The sequence below is a fragment of the Bactrocera oleae genome, chromosome 4, assembly GCF_042242935.1.
Source record: "Bactrocera oleae isolate idBacOlea1 chromosome 4, idBacOlea1, whole genome shotgun sequence".
NCBI classification, from domain to species: Eukaryota; Metazoa; Arthropoda; class Insecta; order Diptera; family Tephritidae; genus Bactrocera; species Bactrocera oleae.
In genome coordinates, this window is record NC_091538.1 from 74,739,197 (window position 1) to 74,759,778 (window position 20,582).

At 38.3% G+C, this 20,582-nt stretch overlaps 4 protein-coding genes across 6 annotated transcripts; 2 read left to right on the top strand and 2 right to left on the bottom strand.

Annotated features, from left to right (window-relative positions):
- Window positions 1-160: 160 nt before the first annotated feature.
- Ctu1 (Cytosolic thiouridylase subunit 1) lies at window positions 161-1,538 on the bottom strand. Its single transcript, XM_014234847.3, has 3 exons — window positions 1,388-1,538; window positions 1,246-1,301; window positions 161-1,172 (listed from the first exon to the last, which is right to left on the bottom strand). Exons 2-3 carry the CDS (start codon window positions 1,291-1,293, stop codon window positions 189-191), a joined length of 1,032 nt encoding a protein of 343 aa, XP_014090322.1. The 5' UTR covers window positions 1,294-1,301; window positions 1,388-1,538; the 3' UTR covers window positions 161-188.
- Window positions 1,539-9,428: 7,890 nt separating this feature from the next.
- On the top strand, window positions 9,429-11,813 carry alc (5'-AMP-activated protein kinase subunit beta-1). 2 transcript variants are annotated; one of them, XM_036367879.2, is made up of 4 exons: window positions 9,429-9,650; window positions 9,710-10,421; window positions 11,042-11,272; window positions 11,337-11,813. In XM_036367879.2, the coding sequence occupies exons 2-4, from the start codon at window positions 9,777-9,779 to the stop codon at window positions 11,481-11,483; spliced, it is 1,023 nt and encodes a 340-aa protein (XP_036223772.2). In that variant the 5' UTR covers window positions 9,429-9,650; window positions 9,710-9,776; the 3' UTR covers window positions 11,484-11,813. The 2 variants fall into 2 exon arrangements, with proteins under 2 accessions (XP_036223772.2, XP_014103079.2); XM_014247604.3 differs by having other exon boundaries at window positions 9,429-10,421.
- A 2,395-nt stretch (window positions 11,814-14,208) lies between these two features.
- RnrS (ribonucleoside-diphosphate reductase subunit M2) lies at window positions 14,209-16,483 on the bottom strand. Its single transcript, XM_014247591.3, has 4 exons — window positions 16,286-16,483; window positions 15,944-16,174; window positions 14,566-15,294; window positions 14,209-14,497 (listed from the first exon to the last, which is right to left on the bottom strand). Exons 1-4 carry the CDS (start codon window positions 16,328-16,330, stop codon window positions 14,345-14,347), a joined length of 1,158 nt encoding a protein of 385 aa, XP_014103066.1. The 5' UTR covers window positions 16,331-16,483; the 3' UTR covers window positions 14,209-14,344.
- Window positions 16,484-17,613: 1,130 nt separating this feature from the next.
- On the top strand, window positions 17,614-20,578 carry Rho1 (ras-like GTP-binding protein Rho1). Of its 2 annotated transcripts, none has more exons than XM_014229843.3 (5): window positions 17,614-17,768; window positions 18,449-18,609; window positions 19,177-19,326; window positions 19,384-19,464; window positions 19,523-20,578. In XM_014229843.3, the coding sequence occupies exons 2-5, from the start codon at window positions 18,454-18,456 to the stop codon at window positions 19,712-19,714; spliced, it is 579 nt and encodes a 192-aa protein (XP_014085318.1). In that variant the 5' UTR covers window positions 17,614-17,768; window positions 18,449-18,453; the 3' UTR covers window positions 19,715-20,578. The 2 variants fall into 2 exon arrangements, with proteins under 2 accessions (XP_014085318.1, XP_014085305.1); XM_014229830.3 differs by having other exon boundaries at window positions 17,638-17,859.
- The last annotated feature ends 4 nt before the right edge of the window (window positions 20,579-20,582 follow it).

Here is a 20,582-nt window from a genome sequence, read left to right on the forward strand (position 1 = left end):
ATATTATATTAACTTATTTTGAAGGTCATAGACTCCCTTAGTTTTATTACTATATTCTACTACCCGACAACCAAAAATTATACTAAAATCAGCCTTAAATGAGAATAGAAGTTGGTTTTACGAAAAAGCCTTTGTGTGGTAATTTTAAAATCAAACTAAATTACGTATGTATATTGTTTTATTTGATATCAGAAATCATTTTTAACTAAATTGGCACGCTCCCTTAAAGCGAGTTCTTTATCCTGTTTCAATCTCATCCGATCTCCTTTAGATTTCTTTCCAATTCCTAACTTTGGTAGTCCTCTATTTAATCCTTCTAATAAAATACAAGCTTTACACGGTTGCTGAGATGATACGAATCCACAGCGTTCACATATGCCTCGAACTGGTTTTTTTACAGTGTCTTTAAAAAGTAGTTGCTCTCCAGAATGTATTATATCCATAATAACCGAGGGTCGAACTCTTTCCAAGTCTTTTAGGTATGCTCGAGCATGTCCTCGATATGCGTTGGGTGCGAAGACACACTCGGTTGAAAAGTACACCAATTTTTTAAAATGAGCATACATAACAATTTCCTTTTCGTAAGTATATTTAAGAGGTTTGACGCGAGGAATTGTGTTCTCTCCGCCACCTGTACTTATATCCGTGCAACGCATTAAACGAGCGGTATCTCCCCGCAAAATGTTCATCAAAACGGTTTCTGCTATATCATCGGCATTATGTCCAGTTGCTATACTATCTACTTCAAGCTGTTTTGCTCCACGATCCAATGCCTGTCGTCTAAAAACTCCACAAAAAGTGCAATTATTTGATCGTCCAATTTGTCCAACAATACGATCCATAGTCCAACCATACAATTCATCGTAAGAAAGTATTTTTAGAGGCATTTGATAGTCATCGCGATTTTTTTTAACTGTCTCAAGACTGTCATCTCGGTACCCAGTTATGCCTTCATCGATGGATAAAAGAATTAGTTGAAGGCCATAATCATAGCGATCATTGAGTATTTTTAATACATAAGCTAAAACTGTTGAATCCTTTCCACCGCTCGCGGCTACAGCAATCTTTTCTCCCTTTTTAAATAGTTTATTAGTTACTATTGTATAGTGAATTTCTGCTTCAAAAGCGGCAAAAAAGCATTCTTTACATAGAGCGTCTGATGTTTTTGGGCGCTATATGTATATATGTACACGATAGAGATAATTAAACAAAATATTAATGGAATTTAATTATGAGGATATTTACCTTAAGTACTGCATTTCGGCCACAATCCGTTTTACATTTAATCGGCATGTCTATATCTTTAAAAGTAAAAAGTTTACAAAAAAATTAAATTTTTTGTTCATTGAAATGCGTAAATTTTTTTTTGTAAAAAAGGAAAATTTACCATTAAAGTTGTTTTCACTAAAGGTAACATTCACACATGCTTCTTACTTCCTGTTTTCACAGATAATAGTTTTTATCTCGATAAACTTATCAGAATCATATTTTCAATGGAGTGAGTTAAATACTGAGCAGCCTACTAGCAAAAACATTTAACGCAATATCTATGGATATTGGCAATATTTTTGTGTGGAAATTTGTTATCTTAACATAATCATTTGCGAAATTGAGTCGGACAAGCAAGTTTGAAATATAAAAGCGCATGTTTACATTAATCTGTTCATATCATATACATTCACACATTTACACGATTAAATTAACCATATTGCGTTTGTTAAAGCGAGCAAATCCTGAAATTAATAATCACTTACTTTTTGCAGGCATAATATAGTAGATTTTTGTTAAAACATCGCCACTCGAACATTCTGGCAACTTTGAATAGATTCTTCCAGCTTTTGGCAGAGAACGTATATTATATAAATCAGTTGATCTCTTTTGCTTTCATTTCACCAATGTGGCCATTGTTCTATTTGTATACACGATTTTTCACACATTTAGTTTTTTAGTTATGATTTTTCCTTATGTAAAAGCTCAAAACTAAAATCCAACTATTAAATATAGTCTAATTATTTATAATAATATGTATTCCTTTGTGATGTTGAGGTATTTTAAGAATATTTCAAATATTAGGTAAAGTAAAAAGTTCGTTCGGTTTTTTATTGATTTTTCAAAAGATGATAACTTTGTGTGCATTTGTCCGATTTAAATCAAATATGTGCCGTTTTGTTCATAAACTTGTTGCCAACGAGATGCCAACTTCATTATATCCCTCTCGTAGAAGGCTGCGTCCCTATTGGCAAAAAACTCGGAGAGCCAATTTTCACAGGCCTCTCTTGAGGCTAACTTCTCACCATTAAGCGCGTTCGCCATGGACAGGAAAAGATGGTAATCACTTGGTGCCAGGTCCGGACTATAAGTTGGGTGCATTAGAACCTCCCATCCGAGCTCTCGGAGCTTCTGGCGCGTCACCAAACACGTGTGTCCTGATGGAACACAATTCGGCCTCTGTTGATCAAAGATGGCCTCTTCTGGATGAGTGCTGCCTTCAAGCGGTCCAGTTGTTGGCAGTAGAGGGCCGAATTGAGCGTTTGGCCATAGGGGAGCAGCTCGTAGTAGATAATTCCTTGCCAATCCCACCAAACACACAGCAAAACCTTCCTGGCCGTCAATCCGGTATTGGCCACCGTCTGGGCCGCTTCCCCGAGCTTTGACCACGACTGTTTGCGCTCTATGTTGTCGTAAGTGACCCATTTTTCATCGCCAGTCACAATCCGCTTCAGAAACGGGTCGATTTTGTTGCGATTCAGCAGCGATTCGCAGATGGAAATTCGGTCCATCATGTTTTTTTGCGTTAGTTCGTGTGGCACCCAAACATCGAGCTTCTTTTTGAATCCAAGGTTATGCAAATGGTTCCAAACGGTTTTCTGGCTTCTTTTTGAAGCTTGCCCATAAGTTGCAGTGCAAGGATGTAGTGCAGTTGTACGGGTTTTCCGGATACCCAGTTTCTGGCACATCTACTGAATTAGAGCTGATTCAAAATTTCTCCCTTGTTCAGAATGTAATTCTATTGTAACACCATATCTCGATACCCAATTGTTAAAGAATACATCTGCTACTGTTCCTGCCTCTTGGTTGGGAATTGCATATACCTGTGGCCATTTGCAGAAATAGTCCATTACTACCAAAACATATTTGTCTCCTAATTTACTGATAGGAAATAGACCAGCTACATCCATGGCGATTCGCTCAAACGGCGACTGGAATTGTACTGCGTCCTCTGACCATGACTCCTGGACCTCGGCCCTTTAGCAGCAATGCACTCTGCACAATTGGCGATCCACTCCGTAACTGATTGACAACAACCAACTAAATAAAATCTTTGTTTTAATTTCTCCAAGGTTTTCGGGAGCTTTGCCCATCTTCGCTTTCCCATACGCGATGCAAGCAACCAAATACCAACTTTAAACTATTCCATTGTGCCCAATATGCCTTTGCGACTGGGTTTTATGCAGCTATATCTTCTCTCGTGGGACGTTTATTTATTTCCAATCCATGTATTACACATTTCAAATCTGAATCTTTCTGCGGACATTTCCGTAGTTTCTCCGGATCCCAGTCTGATATTTTTGTCATTAATCGGACATCTATAATGTCTTCTTTAGTCTGAGCTTTTTTGTGCTACAACCTTTGCGATGTTCTATGGAAAAGTCGTAACTTTGGAGTCTTTCAATCCACCGTGCCAACTGTCCTTCTGGGTTCATAAATTGTAGAAGCCTTTTTTATGCTGCTGGTCGCTGTGCAGGCAAAAAGTAACGAAGGAGCGGACTTCGTCCTGGCAGCGGCCTACTTTCCGGGAGACACGCTGACAGCAAGAGGAACAACCTGCCCCTCGTCCTGGGATGTGACGCCAACGCCCACCACACGGAATGGGGCAGCACGGACTGCAATACACGGGGTGAGTCTTTACTTGAATTCATAGTCAGTAGGAATCTAAGTATAGTAAATGTGGGGTGCGAACCCACCTTTATAACCATTGCAAGAAGGGAAGTGCTTGACATCACTCTTGGTAACGAACTTGCGACGGGGCTGATCGGGCAATGGAGAGTGTCATCGGAACCCTCCATGTCAAATCACCGCATCATAAGATTCGCACTAGGGGTAGAGGTCAGGCAACTCCCTCCCAGGCGTATCCCCAAAAACACGGACTGGGCCACTTTTAGGGATACGCTTGAAATAAATGTCAATAGGAGGGGGCAGCTGGACGGCAGTGCCACTGCTTCTGGACTGGAGAGCAGATTGTCTACGCTAAACCAGTCCATAATAGAGGCATATAATAGTAGCTGCCCCCTAAAGACGACCACCAAGAATCGCAGCTGTCCCTGGTGGTCAAGTAGGCTCTCAGAACTAAGGAAAACGGTACGCAAGCTATTCAACAGAGCTAAGCGTACCGGGGACTGGGAGATCTACAGGTGCGGCCTAACTGCTTACAACAAGGAGATTAGGTCAGCAAAGCAGAAGAGCTTCAGGAAGTTCTGTGAAAGCGTCTCCTCAACGCCAGAGGCTGCAAGGCTGCATAAGGCCCTGGCTAGGGGTAAGACCGACACAGTACTAGCAATTAAAAGACCGGATGGGACCTATACGTCCAGCGCAGAGGAAAGAGCCACGGCCCTTTTACTTGCGCACTTTCCGGAGACGATTCGAGAAGACCTAGGTCGACCCATGGTCGAACGAAAGCCATCACGCTTGGACTGGATAGTCGCAAAACAGCTCTTCACTGCAGACTCCATCAGGTGGGCTTTGGCCTCTTTTGAAAAATATAAGTCTCCGGGTGCGGATGGCATCCTTCCAGCATTTCTGCAACAGGGGGAGCAGGTACTACTGCCCCACCTTGTTCGGCTGATGAGGGATAGCCTAGCGCTGACGTACATCCCGGAACCATGGCGCACTGCAAAGGTGATCTTCATACCCAAAGTAGGAAGGAAAGACTACTCATTGGCGAAATCCTTCAGGCCAATCAGTCTTACTTCCTTCCTACTTAAGAGTATGGAAAAGATCATAGACCACGAAATACGATCGAAGGTGCTGAAGGCTTCACCGCTTCACGCGAAGCAACATGCCTACAGAGCTGGCAGATCAACAAACACTGCTCTGTATCAGCTAACATCGGAGATCCAAAATTCGTTAGATGGGGGCGAGGTGATGTTATGCGCCTTCCTAGATATCGAAGGTGCTTTTGACAATACGTCTCATGAAAGCGTGTCAAGAGCACTAGAGAAAAGGGGTGTGGCGGCGCCGGTGCGCAGATGGATTGAAGCCGTACTGCGCACCAGGATTGCTGAAACCACAGTAAGCGACACTAGGATTCGTCTTGGCACAACAAGAGGCTGTCCACAGGGTGGAGTGCTATCCCCCCTACTTTGGAGCCTAGTTGTGGACGATCTTCTCGAGCTGCTAACTAGCAATGGAATCCGCTGTCAGGGATATGCGGACGACATTGTTATCTTAGCCAGGGGTAAATTCGCAGACACTCTCTGCGACATTGTACAAAGAGGATTGGGGCTGGCAAAGGGATGGTGTAGTGGGGTTGGCTTAAATATCAACCCCTCCAAAACTACAATCATACCGTTTACCAGGCGCAGGGTACTGCCAGGCCTCAGAAACCTATCCCTAGGCGGTATGGAGCTGGAGATGGCTAACACGGTCAAATACTTAGGCCTCACGCTGGATTCCACTTTACGATGGAAGCAGCATTTGGACCTGACCTTAACCAAAGCCACTAAAGCGCTCATGGTGTGCAATCGACTTGCTGGGAAATCATGGGGCTGCAACCCAAGGATTATCAGATGGTTGTACACCATGATTGTGAGACCGATCATAACATATGGAGCGGTGGCCTGGGGTTCTAAAGCATCGCAGACCTCGGTAGGATTTCGACTATCGAAGCTGCAACGACTTGCCTGCATCTGCCCGTCGGGCGCGATGCGTACGTGTCCGACTGCAGCACTGGAAGTAATGCTGCAGCTCACACCGTTACATATAGTGATCGAACAGACGGCCAAACAGACCCTGTTTCAAATGTCAGCAGAAGGGTTTGGCAAAGGGAAGGTAATCTCGTCCCAGCAGATGAAGGCCCTAAGTGACGCAATGCCACTGGCCCTTCTTCCAAGGGACAGCATTACCAAAATAGTAAGCTTCACTAGGAACTTCAAAGTTACCCTTGGCAGTAAGGCGGAATGGAATGATTCCACGCTGGACCTACTGCTAAGGCACAGCACTATCAAGTGGTACACCGACGGCTCGAAAACGGCGGAGGGGATTGGTGCAGGGGTCGCGGGACCACGCACCAAGCTCTCCATTCCCATGGGAAGTTTTCCTAGCATATTCCAGGCGGAGGTGTATGCTATAAGTCGGTGTGTAGAGATAAACCTCCAACGCGACTATCGCAATAAGAGTATCGCCATACTCAGCGATAGTCAGGCGGCACTTAAAGCGATCTCGGCTTTTGAAGTCACATCGCTACTAGTGCAGGAGTGTATAGAACGGCTGAACAGCCTATCAAATCACAATAGAGTGCACCTCATCTGGGTGCCTGGACACAGGGGTATAGCCGGAAATGAACTGGCTGACGAGTTGGCCCGCTCTGCAGCCTCTACAAAAATTTTAGGACCAGAACCGTGCGTAGCGGTTGGTCCACACACCATTAAAGAGCTGCTCCGTAAAGAGGAAAGGGCAGGCAGGGAGAGACATTGGCAACATCTCCAAGGCATGCGCCATGCCAGGTTGCTAATGGGGGGTTATAACCTCAGACGGTTTAAAACCGTAATCAATCTCCCGAGGAATAAATTCCGGCTACTGGTCGCGTTCTACACCGGACAATGCAGACTCAACAAGCATTTATTTAACATGGGCTTGGTCTCCTCTGCAAACTGCCGGTTCTGTGACATGGAGTCGGAAACCCCAGAACACCTGCTTGTGGACTGCACAGCAGTCTGCAGACGCAGAATTAAGGCCCTGGGATCCATGTTTCCAAACAGAGATCGCATCGCTTCACTAGCACCTAGCAGTATATTGGAGTTCATCAATATGCTGGGGCTAGATGAGTCGTTGTGACTTAGGGGAGGGCACAATAGACCATAGGTCGCGGTGCATACCTCAATCTTTATCTATCTATCTATCTATGCTGCATGATCTGTCGTTATGTGAAAACGTTGACCATAAAGGTACTTGTGAAAGTGTTTGATGCATTTCACCAACGCCAGTAATTCTGTCCGGGTTAGACAATAATTTATTATAGGCTTGCTTATTGTCTAACGGTAATACGTAACCACTTTCTCATACCCGTCAATGACTTGTGATAGAACGCCTTCTATAAACGCTGATCCTGTGGCTGGGTATGCTAACATTGGTGCAGTACTTAACCGTTCCTTCAGAGTTTGAAAAGCCACTTCCTGTTCTTTATTTCACTCAAAGTTCTTGAGTGTCTTCGTTGTACTCTTCGTTTTCCTCCACTTGCCAGTAACAACATTTCAAATCAAGTATTGAGAACCATTTTGTGCCTGATAACGATTCCAGCGTGTCATCGATTCTAGGTATTGGATAAATGTTTTTCTTCGTTACATTATTCAACCTTCCATAGTCCACACAGAACCTCATGTTGCCATCTTTCTTGTTCACAGGTACTACAGGTAAACTCAATGGACTCGCTGATGGTTACGTCGCTTCCTCTCATTTCACGTATTATCTGACTTCACGTTTTGCTAAGGGAACGCTTGGAGGCACCTGGCGGATTGGTTTTGCATCACCTTTGTTAATAAAATACTCCCCAGCTTTGGCATCGTCTTTGGAATCGTCTTTAAAAAATATGGTTGTGTATCTTAGAAGGAGTTGTTTAGCCTTATTTTAATGGTCTGCCACTAGTTCCTGGGTCCATCTGTTAATTCGGTCGATATGTCGTTTTCGCCCATTGAATCTTCCTCAAGTCGTATTTCATAATTTATCATGGCCTCAATCTCCTGACACTGTCCTAATATAGCTCCTTTGGAAAGTTTGATTGATGATTTTTACTCATTAAGTACTCTTACTACAACACGTTTATCTTGTCTTGTCATAGACAGGGTTTTGCCTATAAGTATGTTTGGTGTACATTGTTCTGTGGCTTCAACAACCCACAACCTGTTTGTCCTATAATCTCCATCTATTTCTCTCCAAATAACTGCTTCTGATTTTAGGGAAATCTCTGCTATTATCACTCGTCTAATGTTATACTTGTTATAATAACCGAACATAAGTGGCACCTCCATATTTCTATAAGTCATAATCCTGTTCTGACTTCTAACTACCATACCGTCTTTCTAATGCAGCAAAGCGTGTAATGTAATCTCGTATTCCATTAACGAAGTTCTGAATTTACGTGTCCTCGATGAACTCCACGGATTTATGTGTATAAGTTAATAGAGCTAACCTCTCAATCGCTGTATAAAACTTCTGCAGAGACTAATTGGCTCTCTGGCGGCGATTTTGCAACTCGATTTGGAAGATATGCTTTCTGTGCTAACTACCATACCGTCGTTCTAATGCACCCATCAACGTTAATATCTCCGCTGCAGATTATTTTAATGCAACGAACCATGCAGCTACTTTTCTTCAGCGTTTCAATTATTTTAAGATACCGTATTGTCGAATTAAAGCTTAAAAACATGGAACGGAACTGTACCATGAATGGATGGCGGTTTGATTTTGGCAGAAGCTGACGAAACAGTTTTAATTTTTTCCCGCTCTTCCGAGATCTGTGAGGACACTTCTGCTATTTGTGAGGCTACCTGCGATATCCCTGCATCCTGCTCTTATAATTGTGAGGACACCTGTCCTCATATATGTGCATCTTGCGCTGCGAACTACTTTTCGAACTGCGGGGACAACCACGTTTCTAACTGCGACATATGTATCTTTAAACTGTGTTGGTATTTGCGTTGACATTTCGGACATTTGCGCTGACATCTGCAACATTGCATCCATATCGACCATAGCGTTTGATGAGCGAGGTTCTTCCTTTTCTTCTATCTTCGTTGTCTCTTCCACTAATTTCCGCCTCCATGGCCTCTTACAACCGTGATGGTTATTCAGTTTTTAATCTATTTGTCGCCAAACCACATTGACCCAGTTCCTTTTTTAATTGTGAAATTTTTAAATAGTTAAACTTGGCCATTTTCAAATAATTATCTCCTTGGGAAATAATTTGACAATCCCACTTCTGACACCAATTGTAGTGGATTTCTCGATAAATCTTTGTCAACCAGAGCAGGCAATGTATGGCATACAATATATTTCGACATCAATTGCTAAACATTAGTAATGTGCAGCCTTGGCAATATTGCTTGCAATTCAGATTTTTAGCAATCTCGAATTGCCTATCGAGATGCCCATTTACACAGGTAAACCTCAGGTAAACAATAGAAACACAAAAAGACGAAACTGTTCGTGATGCATGTTCGTTTTACGTCTTATTTTGTACGAGCCAAAGCATTATTTTTATTTTCGTACCTAATTCTTACATAAAGATATATATACACATATTTATTTATTTATTTACGGAACATAACGAAATTTACGTCGTTTATTTGCAAATCAATAAAAGTGCAGTCGTATTTTATTAAATTACAAATCGAAATAAAAAATAAGCACGAAACTGCTAATTTGACAGTAAGACTGTAGGTGCCAAAATATTTTGCGTCCAAGTTATTTACTAATTTAGGAAACAATAATTAAGGTTTTGGATCAATAGGGATTATTTTTTAGTATATCGCGAAAACCCACTTAACCAAGTGATACCAGTTATGGGCAATGCAGGCAGTACTAGTATGAACCGTGAACGACATAAGTCAAGTGACCTGTCAACACCAAACTCTCCATTTCGAGAAATGTCTGGACGTGGTGATTCGATTTCAGCAACATCTGGGATGAGTGTAGTCGTTGACATTGGCGGCAGTGGTGTTCAAACCTTTACTTTCGATAAAGACGTAACAAATGACAAGAACGCACGCTCAGTCTTGCTCGGTGGTTCCTCGCAAGAAGACGAAGATCAGCCATATTACACGAAGCCCGTCGGTAGCACAGCTACTATAGAAGCAAATACCACACCCACCCCTCGTAAACGCGCCAATACTGTTTCAGAAGGCAGTACTACACTGCTTCATAGTAATTCCGGCAGCATAATGTCTGTAAAAGATGCAACTTCTGATTCTAATGACGACAAAGATGAAGGCTCCATAATAGAGCTACCTAGAAATTCGGGTTTGCCAACCGTATTACGTTGGGATGGTGGTGGTAAAAATGTGATGATTTCTGGCACCTTTTCAAAATGGAAGCCAATACCTATGGCACGTAGTCATGGTAATTTCGTGGCTATTATTGACCTTCCAGAGGGCGATCATCAATACAAGTTTTGTGTAGATGGAGAATGGAAGCATGATCCTAAATTGGTACGCATAATATTAAATACTAGAATCAGTCTACATTAGTTTTGCACAGTGAAAAATCAATATGCAATGGATAATCTTGTGAATGGCCTTGTCGCACACATACATACATACACATATACATATATATATTTTAAACATAAACTTAGATGTGTCGACTTGATTAAGACGTAGTAATAATAAAGTGATTGTATACAATTTTATTGTTAGCTCTATATGCATGTAAATGGTTAGGAGTTAATGCTGCAAATTTATAAATTATTAGGAAGTAAATATGGAGTGGTAAAATAATAAGGAGCATGCTAAATAAATAATTCCTATATTTATTTAAGTTCAAAGTTAAGAATGAAAAAATGGCGAAAATTCCATCGGAAGTTCATGTGTATGTGGTTATTAATTAATTATCGTAAGTCATTACATCAGCTTCAAAAGTAAGTTCCTGTGTTTAATGTTTTAAAATTAACCAGCGATAACTAAAGACTTCAGTAATAATATAGGATAGACTAAAAACCTTTTAATGCAATACTCTTTTTGATATACATATGTAAATCACATAAAATTCTGTTATTCCAGTACTATACTAAAAAGCTTCAAAAGTAAAAGCTGTTTCTTAAATTTTTCAGAAAAGTATCGAAAACGATGACGGCATTAAGAATAATTTAGTTTCAGTACGTCAGTCTGATTTCGAAGTGTTTCAGGCTCTTGCTAAAGATAGTGAAAATGCCCCAAACTACGCAGAAAAAGAGTATTCGCAAGAAGTCCCACAACCTAAACCATGGGAAAAAGTGTCTGGACCCCCGGTATTGCCTCCACATCTGCTCCAAGTGATACTCAATAAAGACACACCGCTCTCGGTAAGGATGCATCAGCTGTATAAATGACATGATTGATTACAAGTACTAATTACGAATATTTCAGTGTGAGCCGACCTTGCTACCAGAACCTAATCATGTTATGCTTAATCATCTTTATGCATTATCTATCAAGGATGGTGTTATGGTATTGAGCGCAACGCATCGTTATCGAAAAAAATATGTTACCACTTTACTTTATAAGCCCATTTAAAATATTATATACATAGTGGTTACATAATCAAATTATGTATGTAGGAGTAAGTATTGAGACAATATTTGCCAAAGGAAAGGTGTCTTCATGAAGGATGATCGCTGCAAAATTACTCATTTTGTCAAATTGGTGCTTTTGTTGGGTATTTATATGTTTGATTTGTTTTTGTTCTGGTGCTATCATCTTGTATGAGTTCGCCTTAACCAAAGGTATGGATACATAGTGTAAACTATTGTGGTAGCCCAGTACTACTTAACACTATATTTCAATAGTTGAATTCTATCATAATATCATATCTTCAATTGTTATAATAAATATTGCCAACTATAACCGCAATTTTATTTCCTTTGAAATAAAGCCTACACGTCCATAAGAGCAACCAAACCAATTTACAAAATATCAACAGTTCTATTAGGAGCATTTATCGTTAATTTTGCTATACTATTACAAATATTTTCAAAAACTTGTTATTATTGGAAGGGTATAGACATTTTTAATAGTATTTATAGTACTATATATATTTATATGTATATAACAAACTTTTTTAAATGCAATTCCAATCAAACACATCATATGTATGTATATCGGAGGAAAAAGTAGAGTGGAATATAATGAATACATGCTAACGGATTCTAGTCTTCTAGGCAAAGCTACAACGTAACTAATGATGATTGCAAATTTTTTATTCTAATATATATTCACAACAAAAAAGTGTGAAAGAAAATATTACTTGAAAAGTTCATTAAGATCTCCGCTTTTATTTTTAAGATAAATTTTGGTAACCTGTTCAATTAAAAAGGTTTGGAACTAAATAGGAAATAAAATAAGCATATTTTATTTATATGCATTGTATTGAAACTGCAAAATTCGCAAAATGCTGTAGTCGACTACTCAAGATCCGTTTTCTGGGTGGTTTCCGAGTTGAAACGATTATCTAATCACAGCTTTTCGTCGAGGTCATCTAACGGAAGGCCCATGAAACGAGATGTTTCAACAGAGTCGGACCATAGGGAGAAAGGTGTTAGACTCATTGCGTGCTGAACATATATTTAGTATGTCGGGGTCCATAGGAGTTTAACCTGCTGCAGTATCCAGAACGAAGGTGCGCGACGGTCATTCTAGATTCTCGTGGCAACTCGTGTTCTTCGTCTGCAATGTGTGGTGGTTTGACTCCAAGCACGCCATTCACTGAGAGGACGTCGGTAAAGGTGTTAATGTCAGGCCGATTGCCTTGTATGTAGCCCGCAACGTCTTTTTTTGTCTTTTCCCCATGAGCTGTGCCATGCGATTTGTTTCGGCTCTGTACTTTGGCAGTTATCGCGGTAGTGTGAGGAGTGAAGGAGCACAGGCTATCAAATGTAACACCTAAGGTCAAGGCGAGTCTTATCTTCTGACAACTCTCCTTCCCCCTGTGAGAGGACGATCCTCGTAACGTTGGACTTGTCAAAACCTTTTGAAACAGTCAATCATACAACGCTACTTTATCATAAAACTCCCTCAACTACCAGGTGGATTTTGCATCATCTCGTACGCTGATGACTGCACGATATTCACTTCGACCAATGGAATTGATGGAATGTGTGTGCTCCTTCACTCCTCATACGACCGCAATATCTGCCAAAAAACAGACTCGTAGCAAAATCCTCAAAACGCTAGCCAGCAGCTTATTGGGAAAAGACAAAGAAATGTTGTTGACAACATAAAAGGCAATCGGCCCGCCGATCATAAACTACGCCGCACAGATATGGTCACCTAGATGTAGTGAAACGCAGACGAACAAGCTTCAGATGTCTCCAAATACTGCACTCCGAACTATTACAGGATGCCTCTTGATGTTAAACATTTTCACAGTGAGGGCCGTATGCTTCCGGTTAAGGAACATAATTAGGTCCTCTCCAAGCAGTTACTGCTGGAATGTTTTCGCAGAAACCATCCTTGCAGTCGTCTGCTTGAAGCGGAGCTACTTCCTAGGATTATCTCGAGGTCTTTCCTTGATTACATCGACGACATCGAACAGTACGCCGGCCAGGCTTCGGACGAAACTAGCTTTAGACACGCACTGCCCGTCATTCACAGTGGAGCTATTAACACCTTCAACGACTCCCTCTCAGTTAATGGCTTACTTGGAATCAAACCAGCACTCTTTGCAGACGAAGAACTCGAGTTGCCACGAGAATCTAGAGTAACAGGTTAAACTCCCAATTATCCAAGATCGACCCCGACATACCAAATATAATATATTATATATCCAGCATGCAATGAGTCTCCGCATGGCAATAACCACCTCTTTACATGTCCAACGAAACCCACTCATCTAACACCTTTCTCTCTATGGTCCGACCCCGTCGAAATAGCTCGTTTCCTGGATCTCCCCTTAGATGACCTCGACGACAACCAAACTGAAACTAACCACCCAAGCGGGGATCAGATAACCGCTACAACATCAATTTCCTTTTGACATTCCTGCTTAATATAATGTAATCGATAATATACAAAAAATGGCCAACTGCCGACGCAGTTGTCTGCAGTAGGCAACCAATATCCACTTATAATGTATGTTTGGTATACTCCTGTCGAATTATTCCAACTGATTTCAGTCGAAGCTTCATTGATGTTGCCAACCTAAAAAAGTGAACAATTGACAGACGACAAGCAGATATTTTTTAAACGAAATACGGTTGATTTGAAAACCTTTTCTTCTTTATTTACAAACAATTTATTTAGGTTTTAATTTTTATAGCTTAGTCTATTTATTACAATATACTTTAGTCTTTATGTTTACATGTTTACAAATTGAAATAAGAAACACATTGATATATAGGTATACATATGTATGTACAAAAAAAAGGTACAAGTCGACTTTAGAAATCAGCGTCTAACGTAAACACATTATCCATTCGATTAGCAGTTACTCCCCATTTCTGGTATTCACCAACTTTCTTTTCAAAAAAGTTTGTTTTCCCGTCTAATGAAATAAGTTCCATGAAACTGAAAGGGTTCGGTGTGTTGTAAATCTGCAAGGATTATTAGAAAAATTATTTCATCACGACTACCTACTTAGGCTGAATGGGTTCAATATTACCTTTCCCACTCCCAGTTCGACAAGCAAACGATCAGCCACAAATTCGATATAATCAGACATTAGTTTACAATTCATACCGATTAAATTAACCGGCAAAGCGTCAGTTAAGAATTCTTGCTCAATTGTAACAGCTTCTGAAATTATTTCAACAATTCGTTCATTACTTGGTTTTTGTATCAAATGTTGGAACATTAAACATGCGAAGTCACAATGTAGACCCTCATCTCGTGAGATTAGTTCATTAGAAAATGTCAAGCCAGGCATTAAACCGCGTTTCTTAAGCCAAAAGATCGAAGCAAAACTGCCACTGAAGAAAATGCCTTCAACAGCGGCAAATGCAATTACACGTTCACCAAAGTTGGCCGACTTAGAAGAAATCCAAGCAAGTGCCCAATCAGCCTTACGCTTTACCGCAGGCATTGTCTCAATAGCGTTGAATAAGTAATTTCTTTGTTTCGAATCCTTAATATACGTATCAATTAATATACTATACATTTCAGAATGCACATTTTCCATAGCAATTTGAAATCCATAGAAGCAACGTGCCTCTGTAACTTGCACTTCTTGGCTGAAGCGTTCAACTAAATTTTCATTCACAATACCATCAGATGCGGCGAAGAAGGCTAACACGTGTGAAATGAAATGTCGTTCATTATCAGTGAGACGTGCCCAATCATCCATATCTTTAGAAAGATCTACTTCCTCAACTGTCCAGAACGATGCTTCTGCCTGCAATATATAAATATGGTCCAATAAATAGGATTGAAGTTTTTGTCAACACTAACAAATATTTTAACGGTTAGTATTCCAACATAGCTGCCGATAAATTCAAGATATAAAGGTTAAAAGAAAACTTCTTTTATCTAAATAGTAAATGCATTAAAAAACAACAAACAAATTAAGTGAAGTAAATAAACGCGCGCGCGGGAATTATTTTGCGCCAACTCATATTGAGATCTTTTGCGCGCTAAAATAAACGCGCTAGATATGGTTAGTATACCATGTATACATATGAATCATATAATGTATATGTACATATATATTTTATGTTTGAAACATGTTAATAGTAAAATTTGCCTCCGCCTTGTCAACAATAAGAATAATGGTGCGAAGTTGTACATTACTCTTGAAATTGGACATGTTCAAACATGCTCATCACGCCGACGTCAAAACTGGTTGAACAAATCAACGTAGAATCACATACATATACACGCAATTGGTTGAAACAGCTGGTAGTTACAATTGTTTTATACGTATTTTATTTAACAAACTTATGTATACGTCTCGGGGCGCAGTGACCCTAGGTCGCGGTGCAAATCTCATTTTCAATCTTTCAATTTATCTATGCGTCTATCCTGGCCATAGCTTGCATACGTACCTTCTTGTACATTTGCCATATATCTGGATACTCAATCGGCATGATTACGAAACGACGTGGATTTTCTTTCAGTAATGGTTCAATTGTTGCGTCAAATGGTGCTGCAGGCTTACTAATTAATGTTGTTACTTTTTCGACTGGTGTTGAATCCTGTTGTTTTGAAGTTAACTCCTCATCACCGATGGACATTTTACGAATGTTATTCACGTCTGTCAAAATCTTTCTTGGACTCTGCAAAAAAAAAAATTAAAACATAAAAAATACCATGTTTATAGTTCCTCTCATTGAATTGCTAAAACGGCGCATTTGTACTACAAAAAAAGCATGCCAAAATTCTGTCACCTTCAGTGAAAATTTCTCCAGGTTTTCTTTACCAGCGAATGCCATTTTATATCTAATAAAGTAATAATGACTAATATAATACAATAATCTTCCACAAAATTGTATTAATTGCAAAACACAGCCCGACTACTAAACCACTAACACAATTTACTCGACGTCAGAAAACTATTTGAGGCGAAATCCACTGTCGACCTCCTCTTATAGGGAATACCACAAAGGTTGCAATCGACCGCAAGCAAATGCTACGTTTCGGCGGGAAACACTTTGTTGTTGCTCACTGTACTTGTTTACGAATGCATGAGGGAGAAGGTGAATAAAAAGGCGAATTGTCATGTGCGGTGTAAAGGTGAAAATATACAAATGTCACGAATGCGATTGTAAAGTCTCCACAAAAATTTCATTTGTAACTGTACCGTTTTTTATAGGAAAGAAATCACAAATGTTGTTATCAGCTCCAGTACAGCAAATCCTAGGTTTAAATTTTTATGGTCATTGTTTTTATATATTCAGTAAACATATAAAAATTTTACGTTTTCATATCTGATAATACACATATGTACAGATATGTTTAACATAAAGACATATGTCCTTGGCCGGATAAAATCCGGGTCGGTTCCGGTTACGTAGACCCCACTGTCGTGGGAACGGCTCACGGTCAAAATGACCGGTTGAATCATTTATTTATACCATTTCCTAGTTACTCCTATTTAATATTTTACGATAATATAATGATTTTTATTAAATTTGTGTATATATTATAGCTTATTTTGTTCTTACGCTTCTAATTTTCAGAGAGAGATACCTATTTGAAATAAGTATGTGGAAAATCTTCGTAGTTCTAGTGCTAAAAAGGTTTTTCTTTTAAATTTTTAGTAGTAACCCACAAGCAATAATTATATATATTGTTTAAAAGGCTTGTATATACTTATTAGTATTACGTGTTGCACAAACTTTTGTCCTTTCACTTACTAATCAACCCTGATATTCGTATAGGTGCCATTTTGTTTTCATTATATTATATTCGTTTCACTTTTTCTTGTAACATTCAGCTTTATAACTAGTATTTTTCTCTTTTTACTGCATTGACTAACTTCGTATTTTCCATTGTTGCTAACTCTTTTAGAAATTGCCCTAGCATCTGAATCTTTGTCACAAGAAGAAACTAATTATTTTCCATTTCTATTAGAATAACTTTTGAAATTTCATTTAAATAAATAGGTTAAGATCTTTTAAACTTTATATTTATCAATTTCCTTTGAATATCATGTGTTTGTTTACAATCATAATTCATGGGGTAAATTTATAGGTTTTGATTGGCATTACTGAATGGCGATCGGCTTCAATCGTCACTTGTGTTTTAAAGGCGTTGTTCATCATCATTTTCTGGCTGTTCGTGTGAAAAGTAATAAATTAATCGGGGAAAACGATTTCAAATATATTTAATTTTGAAAGAATAAGGAGCTTGCCTACAAAAAAAATACTGGTAGGAAGGCAATTTCGTAGCGCCATTTATAATTTTTTCGTCCCAGTAGTCGATTTTGTCGAGTGTGCGGCAGTAAAACACTTTAAATTGTGTAAGTGAAAATTGTGGACCTCAAACAGTAGAAGCAAATTTTCAATTGTCAATGGATGAGGAAATAATATTCTACAAATATTTCGGGGTGCGGGTATGAGTGGTTAGAAAAAATTCCACATAGGAAACTGCGAATGGGCGATGACAATGACTGTTGAGTTGTGGTAATAATGAAGGTGATTATTGTGATATTAGATGCGCTGGCGCTGCGATGACGTCCGCGATGCTTCCGTTTCGCGAAGGGTTCCAAAAGAGTTTTGCAGCGGTTGCAGAACCGATCAGTTAGATGGATACCTTGTAATCGTTAATGAGTTCAAGAAATTGGCTAATACGTTTTTAACAAGAGTAAATTTTAACATTGGTGGTAATGTTTTCGATTGTATTAATAATAACATGGAATAGAATGGAAGTGACTAGTAATACCTATCATGCCATAAAATATTACTGTCCAAGAAAAATGCTTTTATGCTTTTACATGTATACAACCATGGAAACGGTTAACAATATCAACTGTTGCATATACTATATAAGCATATGTAGAATTATTGTTTCCAACAAAGTGAACCATTTTGTGATGTCATTTTTTGCAGAATCAATGACGACGATTCGAAAAAAGTTGGTGATTGTTGGCGATGGTGCCTGTGGTAAGACTTGTCTTCTGATTGTATTTAGTAAAGATCAGTTTCCCGAGGTATATGTTCCAACCGTTTTTGAAAACTATGTTGCGGATATTGAAGTTGATGGTAAACAAGTAAGTTGGAATATAAATATCAAAAATAAGAGTATTTTATGTATAAATGTGTATTTTATATCTTATGTATTCAAATGAACATATCATGCATAGTAAAAATGAAGTAAAGGTTTTTTGTTTGTTTAAAATGTTGTTAATGTGATTCTATAAATGTCATTACAGCCGGTTAGAGCGACAATTTTCCTAAAAAGTTATTTACGATAATTTTCATATCAAATCTAAATATTAAAAAATGTTCATTTGAATTAATTTTATGAAACCGATTGTTAGCAGATTTAGTAATTTTTTATTTTAAGACTGTTAGTAATTTTTTAATACTAGTTTTAAACTTGTCATTTAAAATCAAATATCTAACACATGAGTCACAAAATGTATATATATATATATATACATAAAATAACCTTAAACTAAAATTTTTTATTAAAACATTTTCCAATACTTTCTTACTAATTATATTTTATTTGTGCATATTTTGTTTATACATTGCTACATAAACAGTATGCCGTAGCATTTTAATAGCAAAATAAATATTTTGCGCTAATTAAAATTTTTATACTATCAATTTAGGTTGAGTTGGCCTTATGGGACACAGCTGGGCAAGAAGATTATGACAGACTTCGACCATTAAGTTACCCAGATACAGATGTTATTCTGATGTGCTTTTCGGTGGATTCGCCCGATTCATTAGAGAATATTCCCGAAAAATGGACTCCAGAGGTTTATCTATTTGTTTCGAATTAATATCGTATTGATCGAATTCCGAAAAATTTTCAGGTTAAACATTTTTGCCCAAATGTTCCCATAATTTTGGTGGGAAATAAAAAGGATTTGCGAAATGATCCCAACACTATTCGTGTATGTTCTGATATCGAAATTTGTTTAAATAAAGGTGTAATCTTAGTAAAACTTTTAGGATCTGGCTAAAATGAAGCAGGAGCCTGTTAAGCCTCAAGAGGGTCGTGCTATGGCTGAGAAAATCAATGCCTTCGCTTATTTGGAATGTTCAGCTAAGTCTAAGGAAGGTGTAAGAGATGTCTTCGAAACGGCTACCAGAGCTGCATTACAAGTTAAGAAGAGGAAGAAGACCAAATGCCTTTTGCTCTAAAAGAGCAAGCCTATACAAAACATATTACACGTAAAACAAAGCAAAACCACGCACTCCCGATTTTTTATTTTCTCTTTTTTTTTAACGAGCGTCATCAAATGTTTTTTGATTGAATTCTTGATCATGATTAATTGATTATTAACTAATAATCGTATTTTATTTAAAAGAAACTAATATATATTGTATACATGTATTTAGCAGTAAACGAATAATGTAGAAATCTAATTACACAATATGCATTGGAAGAAAAAATATTTGAGAGATCCTAATAATTAAGAATTAAAAAAAAACATAGGAAATTGGGAATTGTAGGGTTTAAAACAGAAGCGGTATTTGTGGGTGAAAAATTGGGAACTGCAACAAATCTGCAAAATCTGCATGCATACACGCACATATGCACAAACACGAGAGTGCAAGCAGCAAGAAAAAGCATTTAAAAATATCAAAACAATTTTTGAATGCATTAGGATAGATTTTGTTGTCTCCTATTATAATTTTTTTTTTTTGAAATACAATAAGTATAAACACAAAAGAAAAAAGAAATAAACAACCACCAAAAACAACAAAAAATAAGTATTTGTGAATTTTGCTACATTTTACTACCAATAATAAATACTAAGAAGATCGATGGTAATAATTTTGTAATATTTAAAACAAAACGTGAAAGCCTACCATTTTGAAGAAAAATATGTCTCATAAAAATTTTTAAAACTACGGATTATATAAACAACAAAATATAACATATATAAAAAATCAACACATCCATTTTTCCAGATAACTGTTTAGCAATGAGATCATTTAAAAGAAATCATGAGTATTTTAATAATAAAGCAAACGAATAAAAATAAAAGAGACTAAAACTCAGTTT

Excerpts from the sequence above, each read along its gene's own strand:
- Rho1 (XM_014229843.3), top strand. The coding sequence starts at position 18,454 with ATGACGACGATTCGAAAAAAGTTGGTGATTGTTGGCGATGGTGCCTGT. Across the intron at positions 18,610-19,176 it reads TTGAAGTTGATGGTAAACAA|GTTGAGTTGGCCTTATGGGA; the intron begins GTAAGTTGGAAT and ends CTATCAATTTAG. Across the intron at positions 19,465-19,522 it reads ATGATCCCAACACTATTCGT|GATCTGGCTAAAATGAAGCA; the intron begins GTATGTTCTGAT and ends TAAAACTTTTAG.
- RnrS (XM_014247591.3), bottom strand. The coding sequence starts at position 16,330 with ATGGCATTCGCTGGTAAAGAAAACCTGGAGAAATTTTCACTGAAG. Across the intron at positions 15,295-15,943 it reads TATGGCAAATGTACAAGAAG|GCAGAAGCATCGTTCTGGAC; the intron begins GTACGTATGCAA and ends TATATATTGCAG. Across the intron at positions 14,498-14,565 it reads TCGAACTGGGAGTGGGAAAG|ATTTACAACACACCGAACCC; the intron begins GTAATATTGAAC and ends TAATCCTTGCAG.
- Ctu1 (XM_014234847.3), bottom strand. The coding sequence starts at position 1,293 with ATGCCGATTAAATGTAAAACGGATTGTGGCCGAAATGCAGTACTTAAG. Across the intron at positions 1,173-1,245 it reads GCCGAAATGCAGTACTTAAG|CGCCCAAAAACATCAGACGC; the intron begins GTAAATATCCTC and ends ATATACATATAG.
- alc (XM_014247604.3), top strand. The coding sequence starts at position 9,777 with ATGGGCAATGCAGGCAGTACTAGTATGAACCGTGAACGACATAAGTCA. Across the intron at positions 10,422-11,041 it reads GGAAGCATGATCCTAAATTG|AAAAGTATCGAAAACGATGA; the intron begins GTACGCATAATA and ends TAAATTTTTCAG. Across the intron at positions 11,273-11,336 it reads ATAAAGACACACCGCTCTCG|TGTGAGCCGACCTTGCTACC; the intron begins GTAAGGATGCAT and ends CGAATATTTCAG.